Genomic DNA, 26,466 nt, shown 5'->3' on the forward strand with positions numbered 1-26,466 from the left:
AAAGTAACCCAGAAAGGATCAAAGACCTAAAAAGAGCTAAAACCATAATACCCTTAGAAGAAAGCACGCAAATAAATCTCTGTGACCCTGGACTAGGCAAGTTTCTGAAACATGAAACCAAAACCCAAGTAAGAAAATTTCTAAACATAAATTGGACTTCGGCAAAACTAAAAATGTTTGTACTTCAAAGGACACCAATGAAAATGAAATGACAAACTATAGAATGGAGACAATATGTGCAAATTTTCAAGTATGCACAAATTTGTATGTCTGATAAGGAACTTATATCCAGAATATACCAAAACACTGTTACGACTCACCAATAAAAAGACAAATCAGCCAACTTAAAAATGGGCAAAGGATGTGAACAGACATTTCTCCAAAGAAGATACACAAATGTCTAATAAACACATGAAAAGATGCTCAACATGATTAGCCATCAGGGAAATACAAATCAAAATCACAATGGGTTACTTCACACCCACTTGCATGGCTAGAATAAAAAAGAAAAAACAGTAACAAGTGTTGGGTGGATGTGGAAAAACAGAAACCCTCCTACACTGCTAAGAGGACTGTACAATGATGTGCTCACTTTGGAAAACAGTCTTGTAGTTGCACAAAATGCTAAACATGGAGTTTATCCCCAAACCCAGCAATTCCATTCCTACTTATCTACTCAAGAGAAATGAAAATATGTCTACACAAAAACCTGCATACAAATATTCACAGCATTATTCACAGCAGCCAAAAATGAGATACCACCCAACTGCCTATCAACTGATGAACGGATAAACAAAATGTTGTCTATCCACACGATGAAGTACTATTAAGAAAATACTGTGTTATACATGTTATGACATGGATAAAGCTTAAAAACATTTTGCTAAACGAAGAAGCCATCACAAAGGCCAAATATTTTATGACTGCATTTATATGAAATGTCCAGAATAGGCAAATCCATGGAGACATAAAGTAGGATGTCAGGGGCTGGGGGAGGGGAATGGTGACTACTAATGGGTATAGGGTTTCTTTCACGGCTGGTGAAAATGTTGTAGAATTAGATAGTGGTAATGGTTGTACAAATCTGTGATATCAGAATCACTTCTCTGCACACTTAAAACAATAATAAACTTTTTGAAAAAAAGCATAACTAACCTGTGATACTGGTCACAGCAGTGGCTACTACTAGAAGAAGGGGTTATACCTGGGGGTGGGGGTGGGGGGTCACCACAGAGCCTACTTGGGTACATGATTCATTTATTTAAGAGGTTTTAAGAACATTTAGTGGGGCGCTGGGTGGCTCAGTCAGTTAAGCTCTTGATTTTGGCTCAGGTCTTGATCTGAGGGTCATAAGATCGAGCCCTGCAATGGGCTCTGCACCGACAGTGTGACTCTGCTTGGGATTCTTTCTCTCTGCCCCTCACCTGCTCACTCTCTCAAAATAAATAAAAACTTAAAAACTGGTATGAAGAATGAAGAAGTTACTGAAACGAAGCAACAAACACAGTGGCTGGGAGCAGGCACCTGAGTTAGACTCGGCCACCCCACCGGTGTTACAAGACAGTTCATCTGAGCTCCAGTCTAGCCTCCAGGAAATGAGAGAGAACCCTGGACTGAGGGCCACTGGGAGAACGAAATGAGACTGTGGACGTGAACCATGAGCACAGTGCTCACTGCATCAATACACAGAGCCGTTAGAATCGTGTTGTGATCACCGGCTCATCACAGGAAAACTCACTGCTCCCCTTCTCACCCCCATTCTCTTCCCACAGAAACAAACAGGGACAGACAGACAGCCGTCTGCAGGGCCAGCAGCCTCAGGTGTTAGCCTGTGCTCAGGCAGACAGCACCTGGTCCCTCACCCCACACCTCTGGGGCTCTCCCAGGACACAGGCCTTCCCTCTTCGGGGCCTTGCCCGAAACCACCACTACCGTGCTGCCTACCATTTGCTCCAGTCCTTCCCGCCCCTGTCGTCATCACTTGCTTTCACCAGCACTTAGCGGAAGGGACACACCCTGCCTGGCCCTAAGGATACTGAGTAAGAACCCCTGACCACCCAGCCCCACCCTCCTCCGACGTCATCTAAGCCCTTCCTTATAACTGCATGCTCATGACCTTTACATACGGAGCACGCTTTCATCTGAGTACTATATATGGAATTCTTGTTTTAAAGGACTGTTATTTAAATTCACTGGACTGGAAAACACTAGAAAAACAAATTAATGCCAGAGATATGTTTTTTAAAAAATTCTAGCATACATCCTGAGACCAGAAGAGTCCTACGTAAGCTTGTAAACCTTCTGTATAAAAACCATTTTCTCCAATGTTCACAATAGCCACCCAGAGCTAAATATTCAACGATCCAAGTCCACGTGGCAATCACTGATCACTCTGAACTGAATGGTCAATATACCAGGAATACTATGGTGTAAAGGGAAAAAAAAAAAAAAAAAAGGTTAAGAGTAATCCTTTTTACAGGTAATCTTCCCTTTACCTAAAATCCATTCTAGATTTTACTTTCTTTAGCCACTAGCTCTGTATTTTTATATGAGGAATAGAAGTCTCTGGAAGGGAAAAGACTGTCTCTACAAAAATTACATGAATCTTCTAGAACCTGGTCCTCAGTTTCCAGTGGCCAGACATGAAAACAAGCAGGAAAGGAAGATTCAAAAGGGCAACGCATCCAGCAATTCCAGTAAGCAGTTCGCTGACTTTCCAGGCCACTGCTTCTGACCCAGGGGAAAGAACCCAGCAGGCTGCTCTCAAGAGTGATACCCTGGGGCGCCTGGGTGGCTCAGTTGGTTAAGCGCCCGACTCGGGTTCAGGCCATGATCTCATGGTTCATGAGTTCGAGCCCCGCATCAGGCTCTGTGCTGACAGCTCAGAGTCTGAAGCCTGCTTCGGATTCCATGTCTCCCTCTGTCTCTGCCCCTTCTGTGCTCGCTCGCTCTCTCTGTCTCAAAAAGACAAAGGAAAAAAAACCATTATAAACAAAGTGATACCCTGTTTCCTTCCAAAAAGGAACCATGAAGAAAGGCCAGCTTCTCTGCCTAGCCTCACCCCCTATTCCAGGGCCAGCTACCACCTTCCACCAGCTGTCACCCACTGTAGTCTCAAAGCTCATGCTTCCGGGTGCTCCAGGCACATTGTTCCAAAGCCCTTGACCAAGGCAACAAGGCTAAGGTGGAAACAGTGCTTCATCAAAATGCTTCTAAACGTGTAGAAGAACCTGCTTGTGTGGGGGTTTTTTCCCCTAAAAAGAGGCTTATAAAAATTGTTTGAACAGTTTGAACAGTAATACTTTAGATGTAATAAAAATGGCTTCCCTTGTTTTAAATGCTAATTACTTGGGGGCGCCCGGGTGGCTCAGTCGGTTAAGCGTCCGACTTCAGCCAGGTCATGATCTCGCGGTCCGTGAGTTCGAGCCCCGCGTCGGGCTCTGGGCTGATGGCTCAGAGCCTGGAGCCTGTTTCCGATTCTGTGTCTCCCTCTCTCTCTGCCCCTCCCCCGTTCATGCTCTGTCTCTCTCTGTCTCAAAAGTAAATAAATGTTAAAAAAAAAAAATTTAAATGCTAATTAATTAAACATCAACAATTAAATCTGTCAGGTTGGATGCCACACTACCTACATTACATGATATGTCACATTATCCAACTGAACCCAAGCATTTCTAAGATACATTTTTAAAATAAGAAAACAAGGGGAGCCTGGGTGGCTCAGTTGGTTAAGTGCCTGATGTCGGCTCAGGTCATGATCTCACGGTTCATGAGTTCAAGCCCCATGTCAGACTCTGTGCTACCAGCTCAGAGCCTGGAGCCTGCTTTGGATTCTGTGTCTCCCTCTCTCTCTGCCCCTCCCCCACTTATGCTCTATCTCTGTCTCTCAAAAATAAATAAACGTCAAAATAAAATAAAAAACAAACCCTCTGTGCTTGATACTTTTTCAGTAATATAAAAATAAGGGCATAAAAGAAATAAGACACATAGGACTATAATCGAGACACTTAGTAGAGAAGAAAGGGTAGATGTCCTCCTGAATCTTTTAACTCACTGTCCCCAGAATAAATAAATAGGAAGAAAGCTGCTTTTATCCAAGACTTTTTAAAGAATTACTCTGGTTCCATGTGGCCTTTGGTAAGCCTCTGGTAAGCCAGAGATGAAACACACTAAAAACAAGGCAAATGACAGAAGCTTTCTGTAAATCAGTAAAACTTTATTGGAAGGCTGGCAAATGTTTAACACTTCAAAAAAGGATGCCTGGCTTTGTGCAGTCTGCATCTGCATGATAAAGGATTGGTCAAAACTGCATTCTCCTTAAACCAGTCCTTCAGTGAAAGTGAATTCTACTACAATGTCTGATCACAACCACACTTTTCCAGAATCTCTGGTGCTTCTGAGCGAACTGAATACGTACCCACACCTGCACTCAGCTCCTGGCCTCGGCGCTCGCCTGGCCGCTGCTCACCCCCCCCCCCCCCCCCGCCACCAGCACAGCCCTGCTCAGCCACACTACAGGTGTTTTTTGGACAGCCCACCCCACCAGGTCTCTGGGAGTTGGACTGCAGGGACCAGTAAGAGCACAGCATCACCCACAGATGCCCAGTACAGGGAGCTAACTTTTCACAAGTTCAGTTACAGAACCAGAGGGCCTGAGATGATGGTTCAGAGTCCTCGCTCTCACCACCCCCGACCACTGCATCCCCGGGGCCCGCTCACCCACATCCTGCACGCAGGTCCCTGTGCGCTACCCTGAACCCCCAGGCACTGGAGGTGCCCCCTCTCCCCAACCCGGAGGCACTCCAGCCAAACACATGCCACCCCTGGGGATGGGGAACGGCGTGCTCCTGGAGGTTCTCACACACCCAGACTCCATGAAAACCAAAGGCCCTGCCTTGCCACCCCAGGGCCACGCAGCATTCTCTCCAGCACAGGAAGTAGGGGGACACCCATCCCAAGAAGGGGAGACATCCAGCTAGAAAGGAGGACAGCACTTGAGAGCTCAGACCCCAGCACCCTATACTTCACCTTGTAGTCATAAACTCAGAACAAAACACGGGCAAGTGCTCACAAAAGGCAAAGAAAAACATATATAAGAAAAGGGGTTGTTAATTTCCCTAATATAAAGCGCTGTAAGAAACTAATAGGAAAAGGGCCTCTGGGTGGCTCAGTTGGTTAAGCATCCAACTCTTGATTTCGGCTCAGGTCATGATCTCACAGTTCCTGAAATGGAGCCCTGAATCAGACTACGTGCTTAGGATTCTCTCTCTCCCTCGCTCTCTGCCCCTCCCCCCCATCGTGCTCATGCAGGCACGCATGCTCTCTCTCAAAATAAATAAACTTTAAAAAAAAAAGAAACTAATAGGAAAAAGCTGAACAAGTCGATGTAAAGTATGGCGAAAAGGGAAGGATTTTAGCTAAACATTAATCAACCCTTTAAATGCTTGGGGTTCATTAAGATGCCCTACGGGGGAAACACTGGGGGAGGGGAATCAGACCTGCAGGCTGGGGGAGGAGAGGCATCCCTGCAGCCACACTCAGGAGTCCACAAGAACGCCCACAAGGCTGAGAAGAGAGGCCATCGATGCCCACCCCGCCACCCCACCGCCCCGCTGCCCCACCCCAGCCCCTGCATCACCACTGGGAACATTAACCACCAACCTCGGTCACGGCTAACCCAACAGCCGGCTCACACTCAGGATCATAGCCACGTCAGCCACTGATGAAAAATGTACTTCACAACAGTAAAAAACAAAAACAAAACAAAAAACATTTCAAATAAAATAAGAAATATCACATTTTTTACAATTTATAAACCCCAAATACCTCTATTTCCCACAAAATATACTGGACCAACAGTATGATAATGATTTGTGAAAAGCTGTATTGGGGCGCCTGGGTGGCGCAGTCGGTTAAGCGTCCGACCAGCCAGGTCACGATCTCGCGGTCCGTGAGTTCGAGCCCCGCGTCAGGCTCTGGGCTGACGGCTCGGAGCCTGGAGCCTGTTTCTGATTCTGTGTCTCCCTCTCTCTCTGCCCCTCCCCCGTTCATGCTCTGTCTCTCTCTGTCCCAAAAATAAATAAACGTTGAAAAAAAAAAAAATTAAAAAAAAAAAAAAAAGCTGTATTTGTCCAGTAAGGAAAACACTCGAACTAAGTTAAAATGGTGCAAGCAGGACAGGGCAAATTGGCCGGGTTCCTTCAACAAAGGAACTGAAAAGGGGGGTGGGGAGGGAGGTGGAGCCTCCAGGGCAAAAGATTTAGGAGGAGCGCAGCCCAAACACGGCATACAGACTTGATTTGAGCTCCTGTAAAACAACTGAATACACCACCAAAAAGGAAATTTAAACCATGACTGAGGGGCACCCAGGTGGCTCAACACTTGATTTGGCCTCAGGTCATGATCTCACGGGTTCGTGAGTTAAGCCCCGTGATGGGCTCTGGGCTGACAGCACAGAGACCGCTTGGGATTCTCTCTCTCCCTCTCTGCCCTTCCTCCAGTCGCATGTTCCCTCCCTCTCAAAACTAAATATTTTTTTTAAGTAAAGTAAATAAATAAACCGTGACTGAATATTGCACGACACTGAGAACTTTGCTGTTAGTTTTTCAATGTCATAATGTCATTATGGCTGTTTTTAAAGAAAGTCTTTATCTTCTTAAAGTATGTGCAGGAGTATTTACAACTAAAACCACAAATGTCTTGCATTTGCCTCAAAAAAATCCTTTTGGGGAACAGGGGGATAAAAATGAAGTAGACTGGCCAGGATTTGACAGGTGATTCAACTGGGGTTCATCATCCCAGTGTCTACTTCTTTATGCCTGAAATTTCCCATAATAAAAGAAGTTTAAATTTGGAGTAGGAAATACTGCCAACTGCTACCACTTTTATGAACACTGATCACAAAAATAAAGAAGATCAACACATGAGGGGCGCCTGGGTGGCTCAGCAGGTGAAATGTCCGATGTCGGCTCAGGTCACGCTCTCACTGTTGTTGAGTTCGAGCCCCGCGTCGGGCTCTGTGCTGACAGCTCAGGGCCTAGAGCCTGCTTCAGGTTCTGTGTCTCCCTCTCTCTCTGCCTCTCCCCAACCGTTCATCCTCTCTCTCTCTCTCTCAATAATAAACAAACAAATAAATAAACAAATAAATAATCAACCAATCAACATATGAAAAATTCAAGCCACTCCAAAAAAAGAGTGACATTTTCATACAGGGGTCATCCAGTATTTCATGGTATCTAAACAGAGTACAGTCAAAGGCTTGACGTGGGATATCAGGCTAGACATTTGTGAAAAATTAGTCTCCATTTACAAATACTCAAATCAGAATGACCGAATCCAAATCACTACAAGCTCGTCACCAACGACACAGGAGTTTTCCTCACCGGAAGCATATCCGAACCTGAAAATTGCTACGTGCCCAGTTGATTTGTTAGGAGTTCGTTTGTTTTATTGCTGGCATTCCTTCTGGTCGTAAAACAGTTTTATGAGCTGGTAAAAATTTTGTACCAACTCTGCAAAGCTGACGTGACTAATGGTCTCAGTACTGAGCATAACAGATGCTCACCCTGAACCTGACCCACACTGCAGAGCAATACTTTGGACTCTGCTTTCAAAAGGCCTATTGAGATCCTCCTATTGCTAAGTGTTGACCTACAGACCCGCCCCAATGGCGCCACTAGAGGACACTTCGTGCAAAATGAAAAAGGTTTATTTCTCCACACCAACCTTTATTTATTTTTTTTTTTAATTTTGTTAATGTTTATTCATTTTTTAGAGACAGGAAGAGACAGGGTGCAAGTGGGGGAGGGTCAGGAGAGAGGGAGACACAGAATCTGAAGCAGGCTCCAGGCTCTGATCTGTCAGCACAGAGCCCGACGCGGGGCTCGAACTCACGGACCGTGAGATCATGACCTGAGCCGAAGTCGGACGCCCAACCGACTGAGCCACCCAGGCGCCCCCCAACCTTTATTTTTAAAAACACTTACAGCTCATTACCGGAAAATATCCTTCTCAGATAATAAATGTAGTATTTTCAGCATCATTAAATTTGCAATACAATCAACAAGAATTGGGGTGGCAGGGAAAAAAATAAACCGTAAGAGAACGGATGTGGGTGGTGCTATGGAGTGGATATTAACTGAGAATGGCGTAAGTGTTTTGAGGTTTTAGTCTTAGTATTCAATGAAGTTATATTACAAACCAATCGTGATAAAAATGCTACTGGAGAAGAAAAAATATAAAATCTGATCAACTAAGGATCTAGCAGTACTCAAAAATATCACCATTCAATAGGGACTAATAATTCTGTATTATTTTTAGGGAAAAATCCACGACAAACGGATATCCAAGGACTACCTGTATTTAAAGGAAAAGTTCCAAAATGAACAAAGCACTGACTCGACAAGAAACAGATAAATCAGAGAAGACAGCTTTAAAACATTCTAATTAGTGGCCTCAAAAACAGATGAAATCACAGCCACCCACCACAGAACACCTCATCATGATAACAACACAGTATCTTCTTCAAGAGGGAGACGCTGTGAACTTAGAATTCCATACTCAGGCAGACCACCAATAAAATGAGGAGACAGTAAGACATTTTTAGACATTCGATAATTTGGAAAGATCACCACTCCGATCCTTACGTGGGAGAAAAATGTTACATACACATACTATACTGAGCATCTATGTATGACACACGTATCTTCTCCTCACCATGAAAAGTCTCTAGCAAATCACCAAAAAAAAAGAATCCAAAAAAGAGTGATGGTGAACATAAACAATCGTAGAATATGACTCAGCAGCAGCAAAGGAAGTTAGATTCTCCTGCTCAAGGCACAGATAGGCACTTTCTCTCTGGGTCCAGTCACACAACTCGGTTTCACAGTGAATAAAAGTTACATAACCATAATTACAGGTGTACCTCGGAGATACTGCAGGTATCCAGACTAACACAATAAAGTGAATATTGCAATGAAGGAATCAAATGAACTTTTTGGTTTCCCAGTACATGTAAAAGTTACGTTTATACTATACTGCAATAGCATTATGTCTCAAAAGTCAGTGTTTATACCTCAATTTAAAAATACTTTGTTGCTAAAAAAATGCTAACCATCATCTGAGCTTTCAGTCAGTCATCTTTTTGCTGGTGGAGGGCCTGCCTCGATGGTACTGGCTGCTGACCTGGCAGGCGATAGGTGGAGGCTGGGGAGGCCGTGGGGACTTCTGAAAACAAGACAACAATGAAGTCTGCCACAGGGATGGACTCTCGGTCATGAACAACTTATCTGTAGCCTGCGATGGTCTCTGATAGCATTTGGCCCACAGCAGAACTTCTTTGAAAATGGGAGCCCAGCCTCTCAAACCCTGCAGCCGCGTCATCAAGCTAAGTTTATGTGATCGGCTCCGTCCTCTGTTGTCATGTCAACAATCTTCGCGGCATCTCCACCAGCAATAGATTCCATCTCAAGAGTCCACGTTCCACGTTCTTTGCTCACCCATCAGAAGCAACTCCTCACCCATTAAAGTTTTACCATGCAACTGCAGTAACTCAAATATAATAATCATGAAAAAGTTTGAAATACTGCAGGAATTAGCAAAATGTGACAGAGGCATGAAGTGAGCAAATGCTGTAACAAAATGGTGCTGACGGACTAGTCTGACACAGGGCTGCTACGAACCTTCAATTTGTAAAAAATGCAGTATCTGTGAAGCGTAATAAAGTGAAGTGCAATAAAATAAGGTTTGCCTGTACTGTAAACGCCATTTATTAGCTTCCAATTCTTAGAACCACCTTAGACAAAACAAGGAAGACTTCATTATAGTCACAGAACAGGACATAAATGCCATAAGCTTTGACAACATAAAACTGGTAATTCCCCTAATTAACTCTTCAGTGAAAATTAATTTAAAAATGATGTCACAGATCAAAGAAAATGAAAGCAATTAAGTTATTTTATACATGAGTCCACTAACTACAGATTCCCCCCCTTACAACTGGGAATATAAATTTAAAACTAATAAAACATGAACACGACAGGTTCGGCTGTGCAGTTATGGGAAAAAAAAAAACGCCATGGCTAAGTGTACTTTACTCCATCCTGGGAATGCATGAATGATTCACTAACGTTATATATATTAATATAAACAATAAAAACTAAGCCTATCTAAGACAAAACTCACAACCCTCTTGATATATGTAATTACCATATTTCAACATTAATTTCTCATGAAAATTTTAAAACTCTGAATAGAAATATATTCTGATATTAAAAATCCTTTCAAATCAATATTCAATTTTAGTGGGAAGTCTAAAATATGCTCTAAAATTTAAAAGTAAATTTTAAAAACTTATATAAATTAGGAGGAGAAAGACTTTTACTTTCTATGGCATACCATTCTGCACTGTTTCAATTTATTAAATCATGAACACATGTTATTTTTATAATTTTAAAACTATTTCAAATAATAATAGCACTGGCCTAATATAAGTTTCGTGATTTATGTTCTGAGATTTTTAATACTTGGCACCAGGGGCAATCCTAAATCACAAAGAACTGTAACTTGGAACATCCATGACCACCCTCCACAAAAAAGTAACTAAAAAAATGTTCGTAAAGGGATTTTTAAAGAAAAATTGATTTATGATAGATGCATTGGAGTCAAAGAAACTCTCTGGGGAATTTAAAAACCAAAGCAGTTTCCAGTAGAACTCTTCATTAATAGCCCCAAAACTGGCCAATCCAGATGGCCATCCAGAGTGAACGAATAAACTGTGATACATGAATAAAATACTGTACAGTGCGCAGAAAAAAAAAAGCATAGATGGATCTAAATTACTTTTACTTACAGTTACTTTTTTATTGTTGGTGAAACCTGAAACTTGCCATTTTAACCATTTTTAAGGATGGCCAAGAAAAAAGAGAAGACTCAAATTGCTAAAATTGAAATGAAAGAGGAGGCATTACTACAGATCTTAGAGAAATAAAAGGATTAAGAAATGCTATGAACAGACTCTATGCCAACAAATTTAATCTAGATAAAATGGACAAATTCCTGAAAAAGATAAAAATTACCAAACTGACTCATGAAGAAAGAGAAAGTGTGAATAGATCTATACCAAGTACAGGGGTTGAATCAATAGTCAAAAAACTAACCACAAAGAAAAGCTCAGATAGATTTCCAGGTGAATTCTATCAAACATTTAAAGAATTAATACAAAATTTTCACAAACCCTCACCAAAAAAAAACAAAAACAAAAAACAAAAAACAAAAAAAACAAAAACTGAAGAGAGAATACTTCCTAACTCATTCTATAAGGCCAGTACTACCCTGATAGCAAAACCAAAGACATTCAAGGAAAGAAAAGAACTGCAAACCAGTATTTCTTTTGATTATTCACGTAAAGATCCTCAACAAACTACTAGTAAACCAAATCCAGCCAACACTGAAAAACAATCATGCACCATGACCAAGTGGAATTTATCCCAAGAACATAAGGTTGGTTCAACATACAAAAATCAGTTAATGTAATACACTATATATCAACAGAATGAGAAACAAAAGCCACCTTATTATCTCAATGGACCCAGAAAAAGTAACTGACAAAATCCAACACCATTTTATGGAAAAAACACTCAACAAACTAGAATAGAAGGAAACTTCCTCCACCTGATAAAGGGCATTTATGAAAACTCACAGTTTGGGGCCCCTGGGTGGCTCAAGCAAGTAAGCATCTGACTCTTGATTTCGACTCAGGTCATGATCTCGTGGTTTGGGAGATTGAGCCTCATGTCGGGCTCTGCACTGATAGCACAGAGCCTGCTTGGGATTGTCTCTCTCCCTCTCTCTCTCTCTCTGCCCCTCCCCCATGCGTGTGTGTGTGTGTGTGTGTGTGTGTGTGTGTGTGCTCTTTCTCTCTCAAAATAAATAAACCTAAAAGAAAAAAAAAAACCTCACAGCTAAAACCAAACTTAATGGAGAAAGACTCAGCCGTTTTGTCAAGAATGTCCACTCTTACCACTTCTATTCTACACTGTGCTGGAGGTTCTAGCCAGGGCAATTAGGCAACAGAAAGAAGTAACAACCAGCCTGGAAAGGAAGAAGCAAAACTATCTCTATTCACAAGTGACATGATTTTATGTATAAAAATCCTAAGGAATCCACTAAAAACTATTAGAATAAATGAGTTCAGCAATTTTGCAGGATATGGGCTCAGTATAAAAAGTTCAATTGTATCTGTATACGTTTACAATGAACAATCTGAAAATGAGATTAAGAAAACAATTCCATTTACAACAGCATTAAAAAAAACTTAGGAATAATTTAACAAAATAAGTGCAAACCTTATATTTTGTTTTGTGAATATAATTAATGCAACCAAATAAACACTTAAAATGTTAAAATGGAAAATTTTATCTTATGTATTTTACCAATATGAAAAGGTTAAACTCTGAAAACTACAAAAATTTTTTTAAGTTTATTTACTTAAGTAGTCTCTACTTGAACTCACGACCCTGAGATCAAGACCTGCATGCTCTTCTGACTGAGCCAGCCAGATGCCCCATGAAAACTACAAAATATTTTTGAAAAAAAATTTAAAAGATCTAGATAAATGGAAAAACATTATGTTCATAGATAGAAGACTTAATATTGTTAAAACAGCAATACTCCCCAAATTAATCTACAGATTTGACGCAATCCCTATCAGAATCCCAGATGGCTTCTTTATAGAAATTGACAAGTTGATGCTAAAATTCAAATGGAAATTCAAGGAACCCAAAAGAGTCAAAACAATCTTGAAAAAGAACAAAGTTGGAGGCATCATACTTCCTGAATTCAAAACTTACTACAAAGCAACAGTAATCAAGACACAGTTGGTACTGGCATAAGGATAGGCATAAATATCAACAGGACACAACTGAGAGCCCAGAATTAAACCAATACATTTATCAAATGATTGTGACAAGGAGACAAGACTATTCCATGGGGGGAAAGAACAGACTCTTCAACAAATGGTGCTGAGAAAACAGGACACCAACGTGTGAGAGAAAGAATGTGGTCCCCTATCTCCTACCATATACAAAAATTGACTCAAAATGGATCAAAGACCTAAAGGTAAGATCTGAAGCTACAAATCTCTTAGAAGAAAACACAGGTATAAATCTTTGTGACCTTGGATTTGGCAATGGATTCTTGGTTATGACACCAAAAGCAACGAAAGGGAAGTTAAACTAAACTTCATCAAAATTAAAAACTTTTGTGCCATGGGGCGCCTGGGTGGCTCAGTCCTGGTTGGGTGTCCGACTTCAGTTCGGGTCATGATCTCACGGCTGGCGGGTTCAAGCCCCGTGATGGGCTGTGTGCTGACAGCTCGGAGCCTGGAGCCTGCTTCGGATTCTGTGTCTCCCTCTCTCTCTGCTCCTCCCCCACTCATGCTTTGTCTCTCTCTCTCTCTCTCTCTCTCTCTCTCTCTCTCAAAAATAAACATTTAAAAAAAATTAAAAAAAAAAATTTCTGTGCCTCAAAGGAAACTATCAAGAATGTGAAATGACAACCCACAGTATAAAGGAAACTATTTGCAAATTATACATTTGATAAAGGCTCAATATCCAGAATATATAAAGAACTCTTCCAACTCAACAAAGACAACACAATTTAAAAATGGACAAAAGAACAGATATTTCTCCGAAGAAGACATAGCAATGGCCAATAAACACAAGAAAGGATGCTCCACACCATTGGCCTTTAGGAAAAAAGTAAATCAAAACTAAAATGAGAGGGCGCCTGGGTGGCTCAGTCATTAAGCCTGTGACTTCAGCTCAGGTCACAACCTCGCAGCTGCTGAGCTCGAGCCCCGGCGTCGGGTAAAGATCACAAGCCCCAGATGAACCCCACTTCTCTCTCTCGCTCTGCTCCTTGCTCACTTGCACTAAAATGAGAGACCACTTCATGCCAACTAGGACGACTAGAATTTAAGAGACAAACAATACCAATTGTTGGTAAGGATATGGAGAAACTGGAACCTTTACGTGCTTCTATGGAAAACAACCCGGCAGTTCCTCAAAATGTTAAGCACGGAGTTACCGAATGATCCAGCAATTCCACTCCCAGGCATACACCCAAGGGAAATGAAAAACTATGTCCACACAAAAGTCGGTGCATGAATGTTCACAGCAGCATTCTTCACAACGGCCAAAAGGTGGAAACAACCCACACATCCACCAACTGCTGAGTGAATAAACAAGTGGACTATCCGTGTCACAGAATGTTATCTGGAACAGAAAGGAACGAAATACAGAGACACCCCGAAATACACGATGCTAAGCAAAAGGAATCCAGTCGCAAAAGACCACATATTGGGGCGCCTGGGTGGCTCAGTCGGTTAAGTCTCTGACTCTTGATTTTGGCTCATGTCATGATCTGACAGTGCATGAGACTGAGACACATCTCTGAAAGCACAGAGCCTGCTTGGGATTCTCTCTCTCCCTCTCTCTGTCCCTCCCCTGCTCGTGTTCTCTCTCTCTCTCTCAAAATAAGTAAGTAAAAAAATTTTTTAAGACCACATACTGTAAGACTCCATTTATATGAAATGTCCAGGGGGCGCTTGGGTGGCTCAGTCGGTTGGGCATCCGACTTCGGCTCAGGTCATGATCTCACGGTTCGTGGGTTTGAGCCCCATGTCGGGCTCTGTGCTGACAGCTCGGGGCCTGGAGTTGCTTCGGATTCTGTATCTCCCTCTCTCTCTGCTCCTCCCCTGCTCTCACCCTGTCTCTCTCTCACTCTCTCAAGAATAAATAATGATTAAAAAAATTTTTTTATATGAAATGTCCATAACAGGTTAATATATAATGAGATGAGATCAGTGGAAAGGAGGGAGGTGGGGTGACAGCTAAAGGGTACAGGGCTTCTTTCAGAGGTGATGAAGATGTTTGCAATTACAGAGTAGAGATGACTGCACAACTCTATTAATATAGTCTACTGGACTGTACCATTTAAACAGGTAAAATGTATGTGAATTATATATAGCTCAATAAAGCTGTTACCAAAAAAAAGAAAGAAAAAGTAAATAAATCATCTGGTAATTGTAAAAGGCAGAGAAATGTTTCTTTCCAACTAAAGTAAGCTTAATCAGCTATGTAATTTAAATTTCTCTCATATTGCTGATAGACATCAGCTTTTGTTTCAGTAACCATCTTAACATTATTTCACAAGGATTATCAAAACTTCATAAATGCAAACCTTGCTTTTTAAAAAAATAAATATTTCTAGAAGGAAACATATCCAGGCTTATCACTTTGGTTACATAAAACCATAATAATGCTGATGTTTTCAGAAACATTTCTTGTCCTGATACAGTCTAATATAAAAATGCCATCCCTGACACTTGAATTAACTGCTAAAACTGGGAATAGAGCACTCCCAGTAATTTCCCAATTTGCTGCTAATTAGACAATATATCCCACATACCCGAAAGCAGTGTTTCAGCGACATTTTCCCAGATTAACTTTAAAGGTACATCAGAGGGGCACCTGGGTGGCTCAGTCAGTTAAGCATCCAACTCTTGGTTTTGGCTCAGGTCATGATCTCATGGTTGGTGGGTTCAAGTCCGGTATTAGGATTCTCTCTCTCTCTCCCTGTCTCTCTGCCCCTCCCCTGCTCCCTCACTCTCTCTTAAAATAAATAAACATTAAAAAAAAATAAAGGCACATCAAAAAGGTGGTTTGTTAATACACTTACAGACTTTTCAACAATCTGATCTCAAATACTTAGAGTTAAAAAATGGAGCAAATCCATTTGTGACAGAGCTGCAAAAATTATTTTTAAAGGATTGCTGTATACCCATTAATTATGAAATCAACATCTTTCTCAACAGTGAAGAACAGAAATACTATTTCCAGGGGTGCCTGGCTGGCTCAGTCGGTAGAGTATGCAACTCCCGATCCTGGGGTCATGAGTTCAAGCCCCACCTTGAGCATGGAGCCTACTTTAAAAAAAAAAAAAAAATTAAAAATAAATAAATAATACTATTTCCAGTTAAAAATATATTTTTATAATATACTTAATATATAAGTTGAAAAATAAATTCAACTCCCTGATTTTACTTTTTTTAAACAAAAAGAGAGAAATCCAATGATTTCAGTTTAATTCTTTCACAGGAAAAGGGTAAAGTACAACAGTCTTAAAATGGAATTTGGGTGTCACGGTAAAGGAGGTCTATTTACCTTTGGATTTCATTTCTGTTATTTATGTTTTTAGAAAATTATGAGTGGCAAGAACATTTCTCCTTCTGCTCTTGATTTTAAATTGGCGATATCTTCCTACAGACCAAGAACCTGGAGTGAAACAGAATCACCTCTGTGTCACGTAAAGAAAGGTCAAAGTTTACGCACACGGCCCGAGTCACAAACACCCAACTGCAAACATCTCCACGCTATGGTCTCCAGAGGTCCCTCCTGGCTCCACCCCTGCGCCCACCCTAGAGCAGCCGGTTAGCAGCGATCTGAAGAAGCATTTTCCAGGCACCCCTCTTTCTGTTTTCGGTGCACCCCCATCATGGAACTCCCGTTCCTTCACATCCCTTTTCCCTCTTCCTCTCCCTGTCCCACTAGAATGCAGTTCCTAGAGAAAAACCTGCCCTCCCACATTTCCATGTCTTCCTTCTACTTAGGGGAGAAGCTTTCTAATAAATGAGTAAGTATAGGAAGAGAAATGCCAATACATCCAAGTCTATCCTGACTTCATACAGAAATGAAAAATAGGGTACCTTTCAGAAAACCTACCTTATCTTTACACCATCTGGAAACCCTAGTAGAATGACTACAACGGGACACAGCTTCATGGATAACATGAGCTCCAGGAGAACAGGTATTCCGTTAACCACTGCAGTGCCTGGCACTTTTCAGGTCCTTAAAAAAATACTTGTTGAATGAATGACAGATGACAGCAGCCTAGAAATGTTAACGTAATCTTGCACAGTGGGAAAAGAAAGTGGCCAAGTGGTAACTAATTTAGCAAAGCTAGAAAACCAAAAGTTATTGCGCGTGAGGTAGGGGATAGGCGGCTCAGGAATGATTAGAAGCACGGGGATCTCTGGGGGTCTGTCAAACAGTAACAGAAAGAAAACGGGACTGGCTTCAAATCTATAGGAGCAGCAGCTACACCCCAGAACTCCTTCTGTCCCTTCCCCATCAACTCTCCACCTTATCCCACCTTCCCCAAAAGCCGGCATATCCACCATACCCCCACTCCCCAGACAGGACCAGAAACACCACTCTGCGGGAACTGACAGGTCCAGGGAAAAAATTAGCAACTTCTGGTAGTACCTCTCAAATTGGTGGGCCCCTGTCCTATCTCCTAATGGTGAGACTCCACACTTAAAGTTTGTCCACGCACACGGGGAGTTTTCAATCGGTCCACTCGCAATTATGAAAAGACAGCCAACAATCAGCAGACATTCAGAGAAAGGGTTCTGACATCAAAGACAAGGAGCAAAGCAGAAAAGAGAAGGAAAACTCAGAAGAAAGACAACACCGGAAAGAGAAGAAAATGTCTACATAACATCTACGTGTGCACAGAAATCAACTCAAAATGAACAAAAAGAAATGTTTAAAAAAAGTGCATCGCTTTCACGAAACAAAAACAGGATGTTATAAAAAGGAATGCTGAGAGCAAAAGTGAAAAATATCACAGCAGAAATAAAAGAGCAATGTAAGGACTAGCAGACACAGTTGAGGACCTCTTCCCAAAAAATCGGAACAAGCAGATAAATGAATGGAGAAACGCAGGAAAAGGAAATTAGCAGCACACTCTAGAAGGTCCAACACCTGAATAATAGGAGATCACAAAGGCTACAATGGAGAAATCAGAGAAGAAACCATCAAGAGACAGTATGGAAAGCTTCCAGAGCCATAGGACCCAGTGTCCCCACCCGAAAGACCCACCAAGGAGCGCTAAGGTTAGTGAAAAGAAGACCGAGAGTTTCCAGACAAGTCACACAAAGTCTGGGGGATCACAATGGGGTCGGGCTGCTCATTACCAACAGCAGAAGGTGGACAGTAATGGAGAAACGCTTTCACACTCCTGGGGAAAAATTACTTCTACCCTAGAATTCAATACCCAGGCAGACTGTCATTCACGTGTAAGGAAGAAGCCTTTTCAGGCAGACCTTTTCAGGTCTCAAAAAATGATCTCTTGATGAACCTTTTCTCAGGGAAGCCCTTCTTCTAGCTCTACCAAAAGGAAAAGGGTATGAAATCCAGAAAGGGGAATTCAACAGAAAGACACCAAAAAAGTCCCCATAAGGAGTGAAGAGAAGTCCTAGGAATACTGCTAAGCAGTGGGCTCAGAGCGCAATGGGCCTAGACAAGAGGAAAAAGAAAGGCTTTGAGGGGTGGAAGGTGACAGGCGAGGCGGGGGACGAGGCGCTCCAGTTACAAAGCTGGGCCTGTACTGAGCACTGTACACGGGCATCTAAGCTAAAGGGAGAAAACGTAATGCATTCCAATCAACACAGAAATAATTCCATCTCGGTCAAGACAGGGCACTAACTGCACCCCATGTGGCTCAGTTGTTAAGGTATTTATTTGCCTAATGATAACACAAACACTACCAACTTAAACAGAAATTCTTATATAACCATATTTGGAAAAAGGAAGAGAGGGGACAGGCAGGGAGGGAAGGAATATAAAAGTTCTATAGCCTTCTTTCCCTCAACAGAAGTCAACGGAGAAGTCAGAAAGTGAGCGGTACAAGCACGCTTTACAGAGGCATGGAATCTGAGGCAAGAATTGCTAACTAACCAGTATCCAAGATGCTTGCTCTCTCCCACAGGAACACGGCACCTACTGCCTAGGATGAAGGTGCTGGGCTGAGGGCGGAAGGCCCTGGTCCCTGAAGACTTCCTGGCACGGGCTGCTGCCTTACCCTGCACTGCCCACAGGCCAATTCCACACGAGATAGAAGTCACCCTGATTTGGGTTCAGTTGCCGTTATTTGGTTGTCACTGGCCGCTGAATGTGATCTGAGACAGGGGATTATTAAACAGAAACAGAGGGGCTGGAAGTGGCTGCTTGTGAAAGTCCGAACCCAGAGTTACTAAGTAAATGCATTACTTTAATAAAGGTAACATTATATTTGGAGAAAATCACTCCACACTATGGTTGGAAGTGCCGTCAATCTCAACTTCTACAACTAAGGTTAGATGGGTCTTTCTTGGTCAATTTTACCTGATTTATTAAACGCAACAGAGTATGAAGTATTAAAACAAGGGAATGATGGAATGAACAGCCGGGTTTTTTGTTCTGTTTTGTTGTTTTAATGTTTGTTTATTTTTGAGGGAGACAGAGTGTGATCGGGGGAGGGGCAGGGAGAGGGAGACACAGAATCCGAAGCAGGCTCCAGGCTCCGAGCTGTCAGCACAGAGCCCAACACAAGGCTTGAAGTCATGAACCGTGAGATCATGACCTGAGCGGAAGTCGGACGCTTAACCGACTGAACCACCCAGGGCATCCCAACAGCAGGATTTTAGGATGCCTGGTGGAGGGAGTTAAATCCTACAGCAAGAAAGGAATTCATTTGGGTCTGTGGGCTTGAGAGCTTCAGCGAGGCAGGTGCTGATGGGAACGAGGGGAAAGCTACAATAAAACAGGGGTTTCAAAGCAGGTGTCTGAGAGGCAGTCCCAGGCTAATGGTGGTCCGTGGAGAAGAGAACCCCCACCAGAAGCTGGCTCTGAAATGATCAGGGAAAATGTCAAGAGCCTCGGTTACCCAAGGGCAGCAGGGACAGGGGTGGAGGGCAGATCAGGTGATCGCTCAAATCCCTAACAGTGTTTGAACCCAGGACTCTTGACTGCGGAGGATGGAGAAATCACTGCGTCCCAGTGACATTAGGAGTAACCTTACAGTAAGTTCGTCTGTCTCCAAAGCAGCTCCAATACAAAGACAGGATTGGACTGAAACATGATTCGATTTCAATTTCTCTCTGAGTTTCTAATTCTTTCCGAAAGATAACAAAATCCAAGGTCTCTTATGATACAACTGATCCTTTTTGCAAAATTTTAATCTGAGAACAATTTTGTTGCCAGTTACCTACCAGTCAGTGAAACTGACCAAAAACCTAATATACAACACAGATTGTTCAAATCATGCTGTAAAGTACGACCTTTATTTCATAGTTAGTATCCATCTGTCCTCAAAAAAAATAGTTGTCTCTGGCAGATTTTTAAGTCCGTATATATATAATTCAGATGGTCAAAACACTTCCGATTTTAAATCTAAGGAAAGTGTTATTTTCCTCTCATCCATCTCTCACTAAGAGATAAGAGAGTATTTGTGTGAGCTTTTCACACAAATTTAAGGTAACCTTACCATACTGTCATTCTGGACCGTTCTAAGAAGCTAAGAATCAAACTTAAACTCGGGACAGGGACTAAAAGGTGTTATGTTACGGGGATTCGTTAGATGATGTGATTAGAGTTTTCGTGGGTTTTTAAAAAACTCTTTCAAAATTTCTTTAATTTTACTTTTTCTTTTTGCTTAAAAAAAAAAAAAAAAAGGTAAAAATCTCTATCTGGTTTCTTCCAGCAAGATCCTTTTACCTTATTAGTCTCAAAAAATACTTTTTGTCTCTTTACCAAGAAAAGCACTCAACGGTTTCACCGTACTTAATATAGTTTGGAATTAACAGCCCTGTTTGCTCATGTGTTTATCCAGCATCACAGACGTCAGCACACACGGCAGACTTCTGAGGGCAGCAGGCTCTGCGACAGGAAGGGGGCAGAGGCAGGAGGAGCCACCCCAGCAAGCCCGTCCTAGCGGGATTATTTTGCCTCAGGTGCACTTGAGTTGTCTGCTTGCCCAGCAATCGGCTGCACATCATCAACTTTCTCAAGGGGCTCACGCAGTGGTATCCTGTTTGAGAGCAATTCACTCCAATTCCAGTGTTTTTATTTAAGGCCTAGATGTACAACAGACACTGCTGTTTACCGCAAAACCCAATTCGTGGATGAGGTTTTAGGAGAAAAAAGGGAAGGCTGGCTTGTTAACGTTTAATGGTTTCAACCGCCTCGTCACATGCCGTGTAGTCAAACACCGTGCGTTTCAAATAGCTACTTACAAGTTACGTTAATTTTTATTATGCAAACCCAACATTTGGGTTTGACTCCCTGGAATTCAGATCTTATTCACGAGACCTACTTCTCAAGGCGTTCCCACGCGATGCACATTCTACCTGAAGAAACCAGTGAGACTAAAATGTACCCTGAGATGTTTAGCACCACCAGTGAAGCCTACTGGTATAAAATTTGAGGAGAGCCATCCCACTCACAGCTGCGGCTGGGGACCCCATGCCAACAGCTACAGGAATTCACATGGACGACGGAGAGCTCTCGGAAGGTACTGCTGCATTCGTAACGAGAAAAGCCACAAATGAGGAAATTAAAGAGGGCTAGCAAACATTAATTCTATTCCTTTAGAGGAGGTACAGTGGCAGGGTAAAGGAAGGTGGCCCGGACCACAAATCGGGAAACCCACACTGAGGTGTGCGCCCACAAGGCGTGCCTGCACCAGACGTGGGCTCTAGGCTTCCCACTGGTCTGCAGGCCACACGAGAGCCAGAGCACAGGCCCCTGTGGTCCAGCCAATGCCAACAGGCGGGGACTTCAAACATCATCATCTAGCTGCAACACGAGCCATTATACTTAAGCCATGAAAAAAAAAATTTAACACGTGAAAATATTTTTATATAACAAAGATAAAAGTTAACAGATAACAACTTCACCTCCTTTACTCGTATTTGTGCTGTTTACTTGTAGAAATTTCGAAGTGCTTCATAGTGTTCTATTTTAAATGGTATCCAATTTGCATTAAAATATAGTTTAAAGAAATACACAGGCAAAGCAAGGTATTTCCAAGTTTAAATTAAGGTCCAGGATTTCAGAGAGGAAAACTAATCAAACTATAAACATAATCAAGGGAAAATTAAAGACCTGCAATGAAGGCCAAGAGGACTCTGGTCCCGTGCAACCACTGTGGGAATAAGAAAATAAGAGCCAGGAAGTCTGCTTTTAAAACTTAAGAACTTGAGGGGTCCCTGGGTGGCTCAGCCGGTTAAGCGTCTGACTTCCACTGGGGTGGTAATCTCGTGGTTTGTGGGTTCCAGCCCCGCACTGGGCTCTGTGCTGACAGCTCAGAGCCAGGCACCTGCTTCGGATTCTGTGTCTCCTCTCTCTCTCTCTCTCTCTCTCTCTCTCTCTCTCTATCTCTCTCTCTCTGCCCCTCGTCCACTCACACTCTCTCTCTCTCTCTCTGTCCCTCAAAAATGAAATAAATGTTTAAAAAAATTAAAAGAAAAAAAACCTTAAAAACTTGAATACCTGTACTTTCCAAATTTCCCCAAAGATTCCTCCCTAAGTGTCAAAATCTGGGCCGAATAAGCTGTGTTTCTTCATTAAGTTTCAAGATTTCTACCTAATTGTCATTAGACACACCTACCTAGCAAGATTTGGGAGGTGGGCAGAGGCTGGCCCTCTGCAGGACAGGACTCCACACACTGGAAGTTTCAAACATCATGCAGGGGGTGACTCCAACGACTCAACAACCCCCAGGCGGATGGATAGCTTCTATCTGTTTCCAGAGGAGAAGTAATTCCTCTTGGAAGTCAGGGCGCCTATTAAGGCTCCACAGTTCCACCTGACAGACCATTTTTCACCTTCCAAAGGCAGTTACTAGGCGTTCTAAGTACACTAAAGTATGACTGCACATAATCTTAACCGGTAACGCACCTCTGTAGAGTTACAATGGTGTATGATGTTAACGTGCGTGAAATTCAATACTTCTATTCTAGAAGTAGTGTTTAGTAGTATTAGTAATTCATTAAAATGCCACCTTAAACTTAAGACCATTTTTCTTCCCTGTAATTTAAGCTTTACACTTCTGTGCAAGCTGAGTTGTTAGGACGACGTAGTTTATTTGCGATCATAATTTCCAAAGAGCCAGAATCCAATTTTGAAAATATTTCTAAATTCTAGCACACGGCTTCTGTCCAGATTTGGAAAGGTCAAATCTCATAAGACCTCCCCACATGCTGAGAAGAGCCTGCTCGCGCGAAGCCCACCAGCTCTCGGAGGGGCTGGTACGGTCGGGTGGTGCGCAGACGAGGCAAGAACCCCGGATGTACAGGCTGCCCAGCTCTCAGACGAAGCCCCACAGGGGCGCTACTCAGCTCGCAGGCCAGAGGCCAGCTGCAGCACACGTTTCCACCAGCACCGCCCTCCCTCTGCTTCCTTCTTTCAGTCCCACTTTTACTCACACGCCGGCACCGAGTCGACCTGACGGTCGATCTGTCTGGATGTCAAGATCAAATGCCTCAGAAAGGCAGGGCAAATACAATATTCAGAAGGCTCCGATGTGCCAAGCGCCAGACTGTGAAAGTGAGTTATTTGGTTGGAAACCAGGTCACTGACAAAGGACCCCGGAAAGTAAATACCCTCATTTCACTGATGTTGTAAAGAACCAAGAATGGTGGTCCCCACCGAAATAAAGCATAAGGGGCTGTCTTGGGGCTCTGGACCTCTTTCTGCCTCTGCTCCCACAAAACATCATTTCGCTATAGGGCAAAACACAGAAGCCGTCTAGAGAATATCTCAACTTGAGTACTGTGAGTAAACAAAACCCCAAATTCCAGTTGCCATTCTGACAGAGTAGGAGGCCTCACCTGAGAACACATTTGTTTCTTCACGTAACTATCAGCTTCGTCAGGCCCAAAGATTAGCAATCACCGGCTCAAACGGCACAGCCCCAACCCAATGACGCAAGTGACGCAAGTGACCCGAGGGGAGGGTCTGCATGGTCTGCCCTGAACGTGAGCACTGCACCTTCCTACCAGGTCGTTCCAGGGGAGTCTGAGGGTCTTGACAGGATGTCCACGTTAGAGAGGAAGTGAAAGGGTTTCACTTGACGCTTGCAGCTATCTTCGGGATTCTTATGATCGTCAAACGGCCTACTCGAACGTTTATCCTACTAAAGCTAAGTACGTTATTTGATCAACGATTACAGTCCTATAGATCCTTGAATAAACTACAGAAAGCACGCAGAGGTCTGAGGAAGAAAGTTTTTAAACGTCTTCCGTGTACTGACAGTTGCAGCTACGCCCAACATATTACAAGAATCTAGCACAATTACGATGAAAAAAAAAAAAATCAATTTGCTCTCGCAAAATAAGGCTTTTAACCTGAAAACTCCCTTGGAGGTGCCACAGTAAAGGGTGTTCAGGCCCTGGACGTCAAGGGGGTGTAGGCTGGCTGTCACCCTTAGAATTGGTCTCCCCGGAAATGCACATGCGAGTAGGGGGCCCACCCGGCGGTGTAGGAGGCAGACGCAAAAATCACGCGCGGCTGCCCCCGCAAGCCAGCAGGGCGTGCGGGGGCGGAGGCGGGGGGGGGGGGCCTCCACGCCGACTCCGGACCCCAGAGCGAGGGGCGGGGGCGGATTTCCCGGGGAGTGCTGCAGGAAATGATATCCAGACTCGGAGGGTGGATCTAGGAAGCGGCCCGGGCGATGGCCGGCGGCGGGGAGCGAGTGGGGGTGGGAACGGAGGATGTGGCTCCCAGGGGCAGGATGAGGGGGCGGGACGGCCGAACGCGGGTGCGCCAGGGCCGAGGAGGAGGGCAGGGAGGGGATCGCCAGCCGCTGAGGGGCGAGGGCGCGAGGAGCGGCCTTAGAGGAAGGGGGCGGCGGGGCTGGGGGCTTGGAGAGGCCGGAGCGGAAGCCCGAGGGCGGGGAGGGGGAGCGGGCCGGGGTCGGAGGGGCGGAAGGGCAGGCCGGAGCCCCGCGCGCACTTACCCCACTCGAGGAACTCGGCCACATACTTGTCGCGCCGCAGGGCCGAGTGGCTGCACTCGGTGTACAGACAGACGAGCACGTCGAGCAGCGTCTCCACACTCAGGGCGCTCTCGTTGCGCCAGGGCCCGTCCAGGAGCAGCTGCTCCAGCTTCTTGAGCCGCACCTTGGCCGACATGGTGCCGCGCGGCCCGCTCCCAACGCGCCGGACTCTCGCTGCCCGCTCGGCCAGTCCGTCAGGGCGAGCCCTCGGGGGCCCGGTAGCCGCGAGTCCCGGCAGCAGCGGCGCCTCGTTGCCGCCCCGTCCGCGTCGTCGCGCCCCGGCCTAGGCCGACATCTTGGGCTCGGTCCCGGCGGCGCAGCGTCTGGGGCGCCGGGCCCCGCGGGTCCATGGGCCGGTCTCCTCCCCTCGGCGCCGCCGCCCGCCCCGCCCGCCGCAGCCCGCCCTCGCCTCGCCCTGCCGCCCGCCGCGCGCCCTTCCGCCCCGCCCGCGGCCGCGCCCTCCTCGCCTTCGCCGCCGTCCGCCGACCTGGAGCGCCGCGGAGCGGAGCGCAGCGCAAGCCCGGCCGGCGCCCGAGCCCCGACCCCAGCCCCGACCCGGCGGCCCAGCCCCGCGGCCCGCAGCCAACCAGGGCGCGGCCAGCGCGGGCGCAGCCAACCACGGCGGGGCCGGCCGCCGCCGCGCTGACCTCAGCGCGCCGCCCCGCCCCTGCGCTCCCGGCTCCCGGCTCCGGCTCCCGGCGGGATGGGACCTCGCCGCTTGCCGTAGGGCGGCCGGGATGCTGGGAAGGCCAGGCGGCGGGGGCGGGGCGAGCGCCGAGCCAGTGCGCCGCCGAGATTGCGCGCCCGCGCGTGCGCCGACGGCGCCCGGGAGGCGTGCGCCAGCGCTTCGTGGACGGGTCCCGGGTGTGCGGGGTCTGCGCCCGCGCACGCGCGCGTCTCGGGCCCCGAAGGGGAAACCCCTTGCTTGCTGGGGCGGAGGGGGCTTCGGCGGAGTGACCCGCTGGTTTAAAACCTGGGCGCGGCCGAGCTCGGAGCGGCCCTGGGAAGCGGGTGCCTGCCTGACTTGCACGCGAGCCCGCGCGGCCCGGACTGGGCGGAGGCCCCTGCAGAGCGGCGACCCAGCGGGCCACCCTGCACCTCGTGAATTCGTGGTGCCCCCGCAGTGGCCACTTCAGATTCCGCAGTCCAGACTACCCCAACCGCAAACAAATGTCTTAGCCTGACACTTGGGTAGGAAGCCGCCGGGTGTCTCCAGGCTGGGTGTCCCGGGAGAGTCTCTGCTTCCCTGAGATTGTTGGTGCATTTGGGTGGCTGGGGGAAGGAAGGTGATGGAGAATTCCCCCACCCAAACAGACCCTTGGCGTCAGGACAGCAGGGGCCGCTTGGAGCTCGTGCGAGGGCACTGAGGCCACGGGCTGGGTGAGAGCCGGAGCGAGGGTGCAGGGCCGTGGGAACCCTGACCCCCGGAAGTGGGTGGGGGCTTAGGTGGATCCGGGGCACGGAGGTAGAGCAGGTAGAGCTTTGAAGGCGCAAAACTGAAGGCAAAACTAATCTGGGGAGACAAATCAGAATCGTGGCTACCCCTGTGGAGGAAGTATTGACTGCGACGGGGTAGGAGGGAGCCATCCT

General features: G+C 45.2%; 1 protein-coding gene across 1 annotated transcript in view; it reads right to left on the minus strand.

Annotated features, from left to right (window-relative positions):
• CDC42BPB (CDC42 binding protein kinase beta) overlaps positions 1–25,224 on the minus strand; it is a 102,915-nt gene extending 77,691 nt beyond the window's left edge. The window contains exon 1 of the mRNA XM_023256085.2: positions 24,838–25,224. Coding sequence (XP_023111853.2) covers positions 24,838–25,012 — 175 coding nt within the window. The 5' untranslated portion in view covers positions 25,013–25,224. The remainder of the gene's footprint in view (positions 1–24,837) is intronic.
• Positions 25,225–26,466: the final 1,242 nt, after the last annotated feature.

Source organism: Felis catus, chromosome B3, assembly GCF_018350175.1.
Source record: "Felis catus isolate Fca126 chromosome B3, F.catus_Fca126_mat1.0, whole genome shotgun sequence".
Taxonomy (NCBI): domain Eukaryota; kingdom Metazoa; phylum Chordata; class Mammalia; order Carnivora; family Felidae; genus Felis; species Felis catus.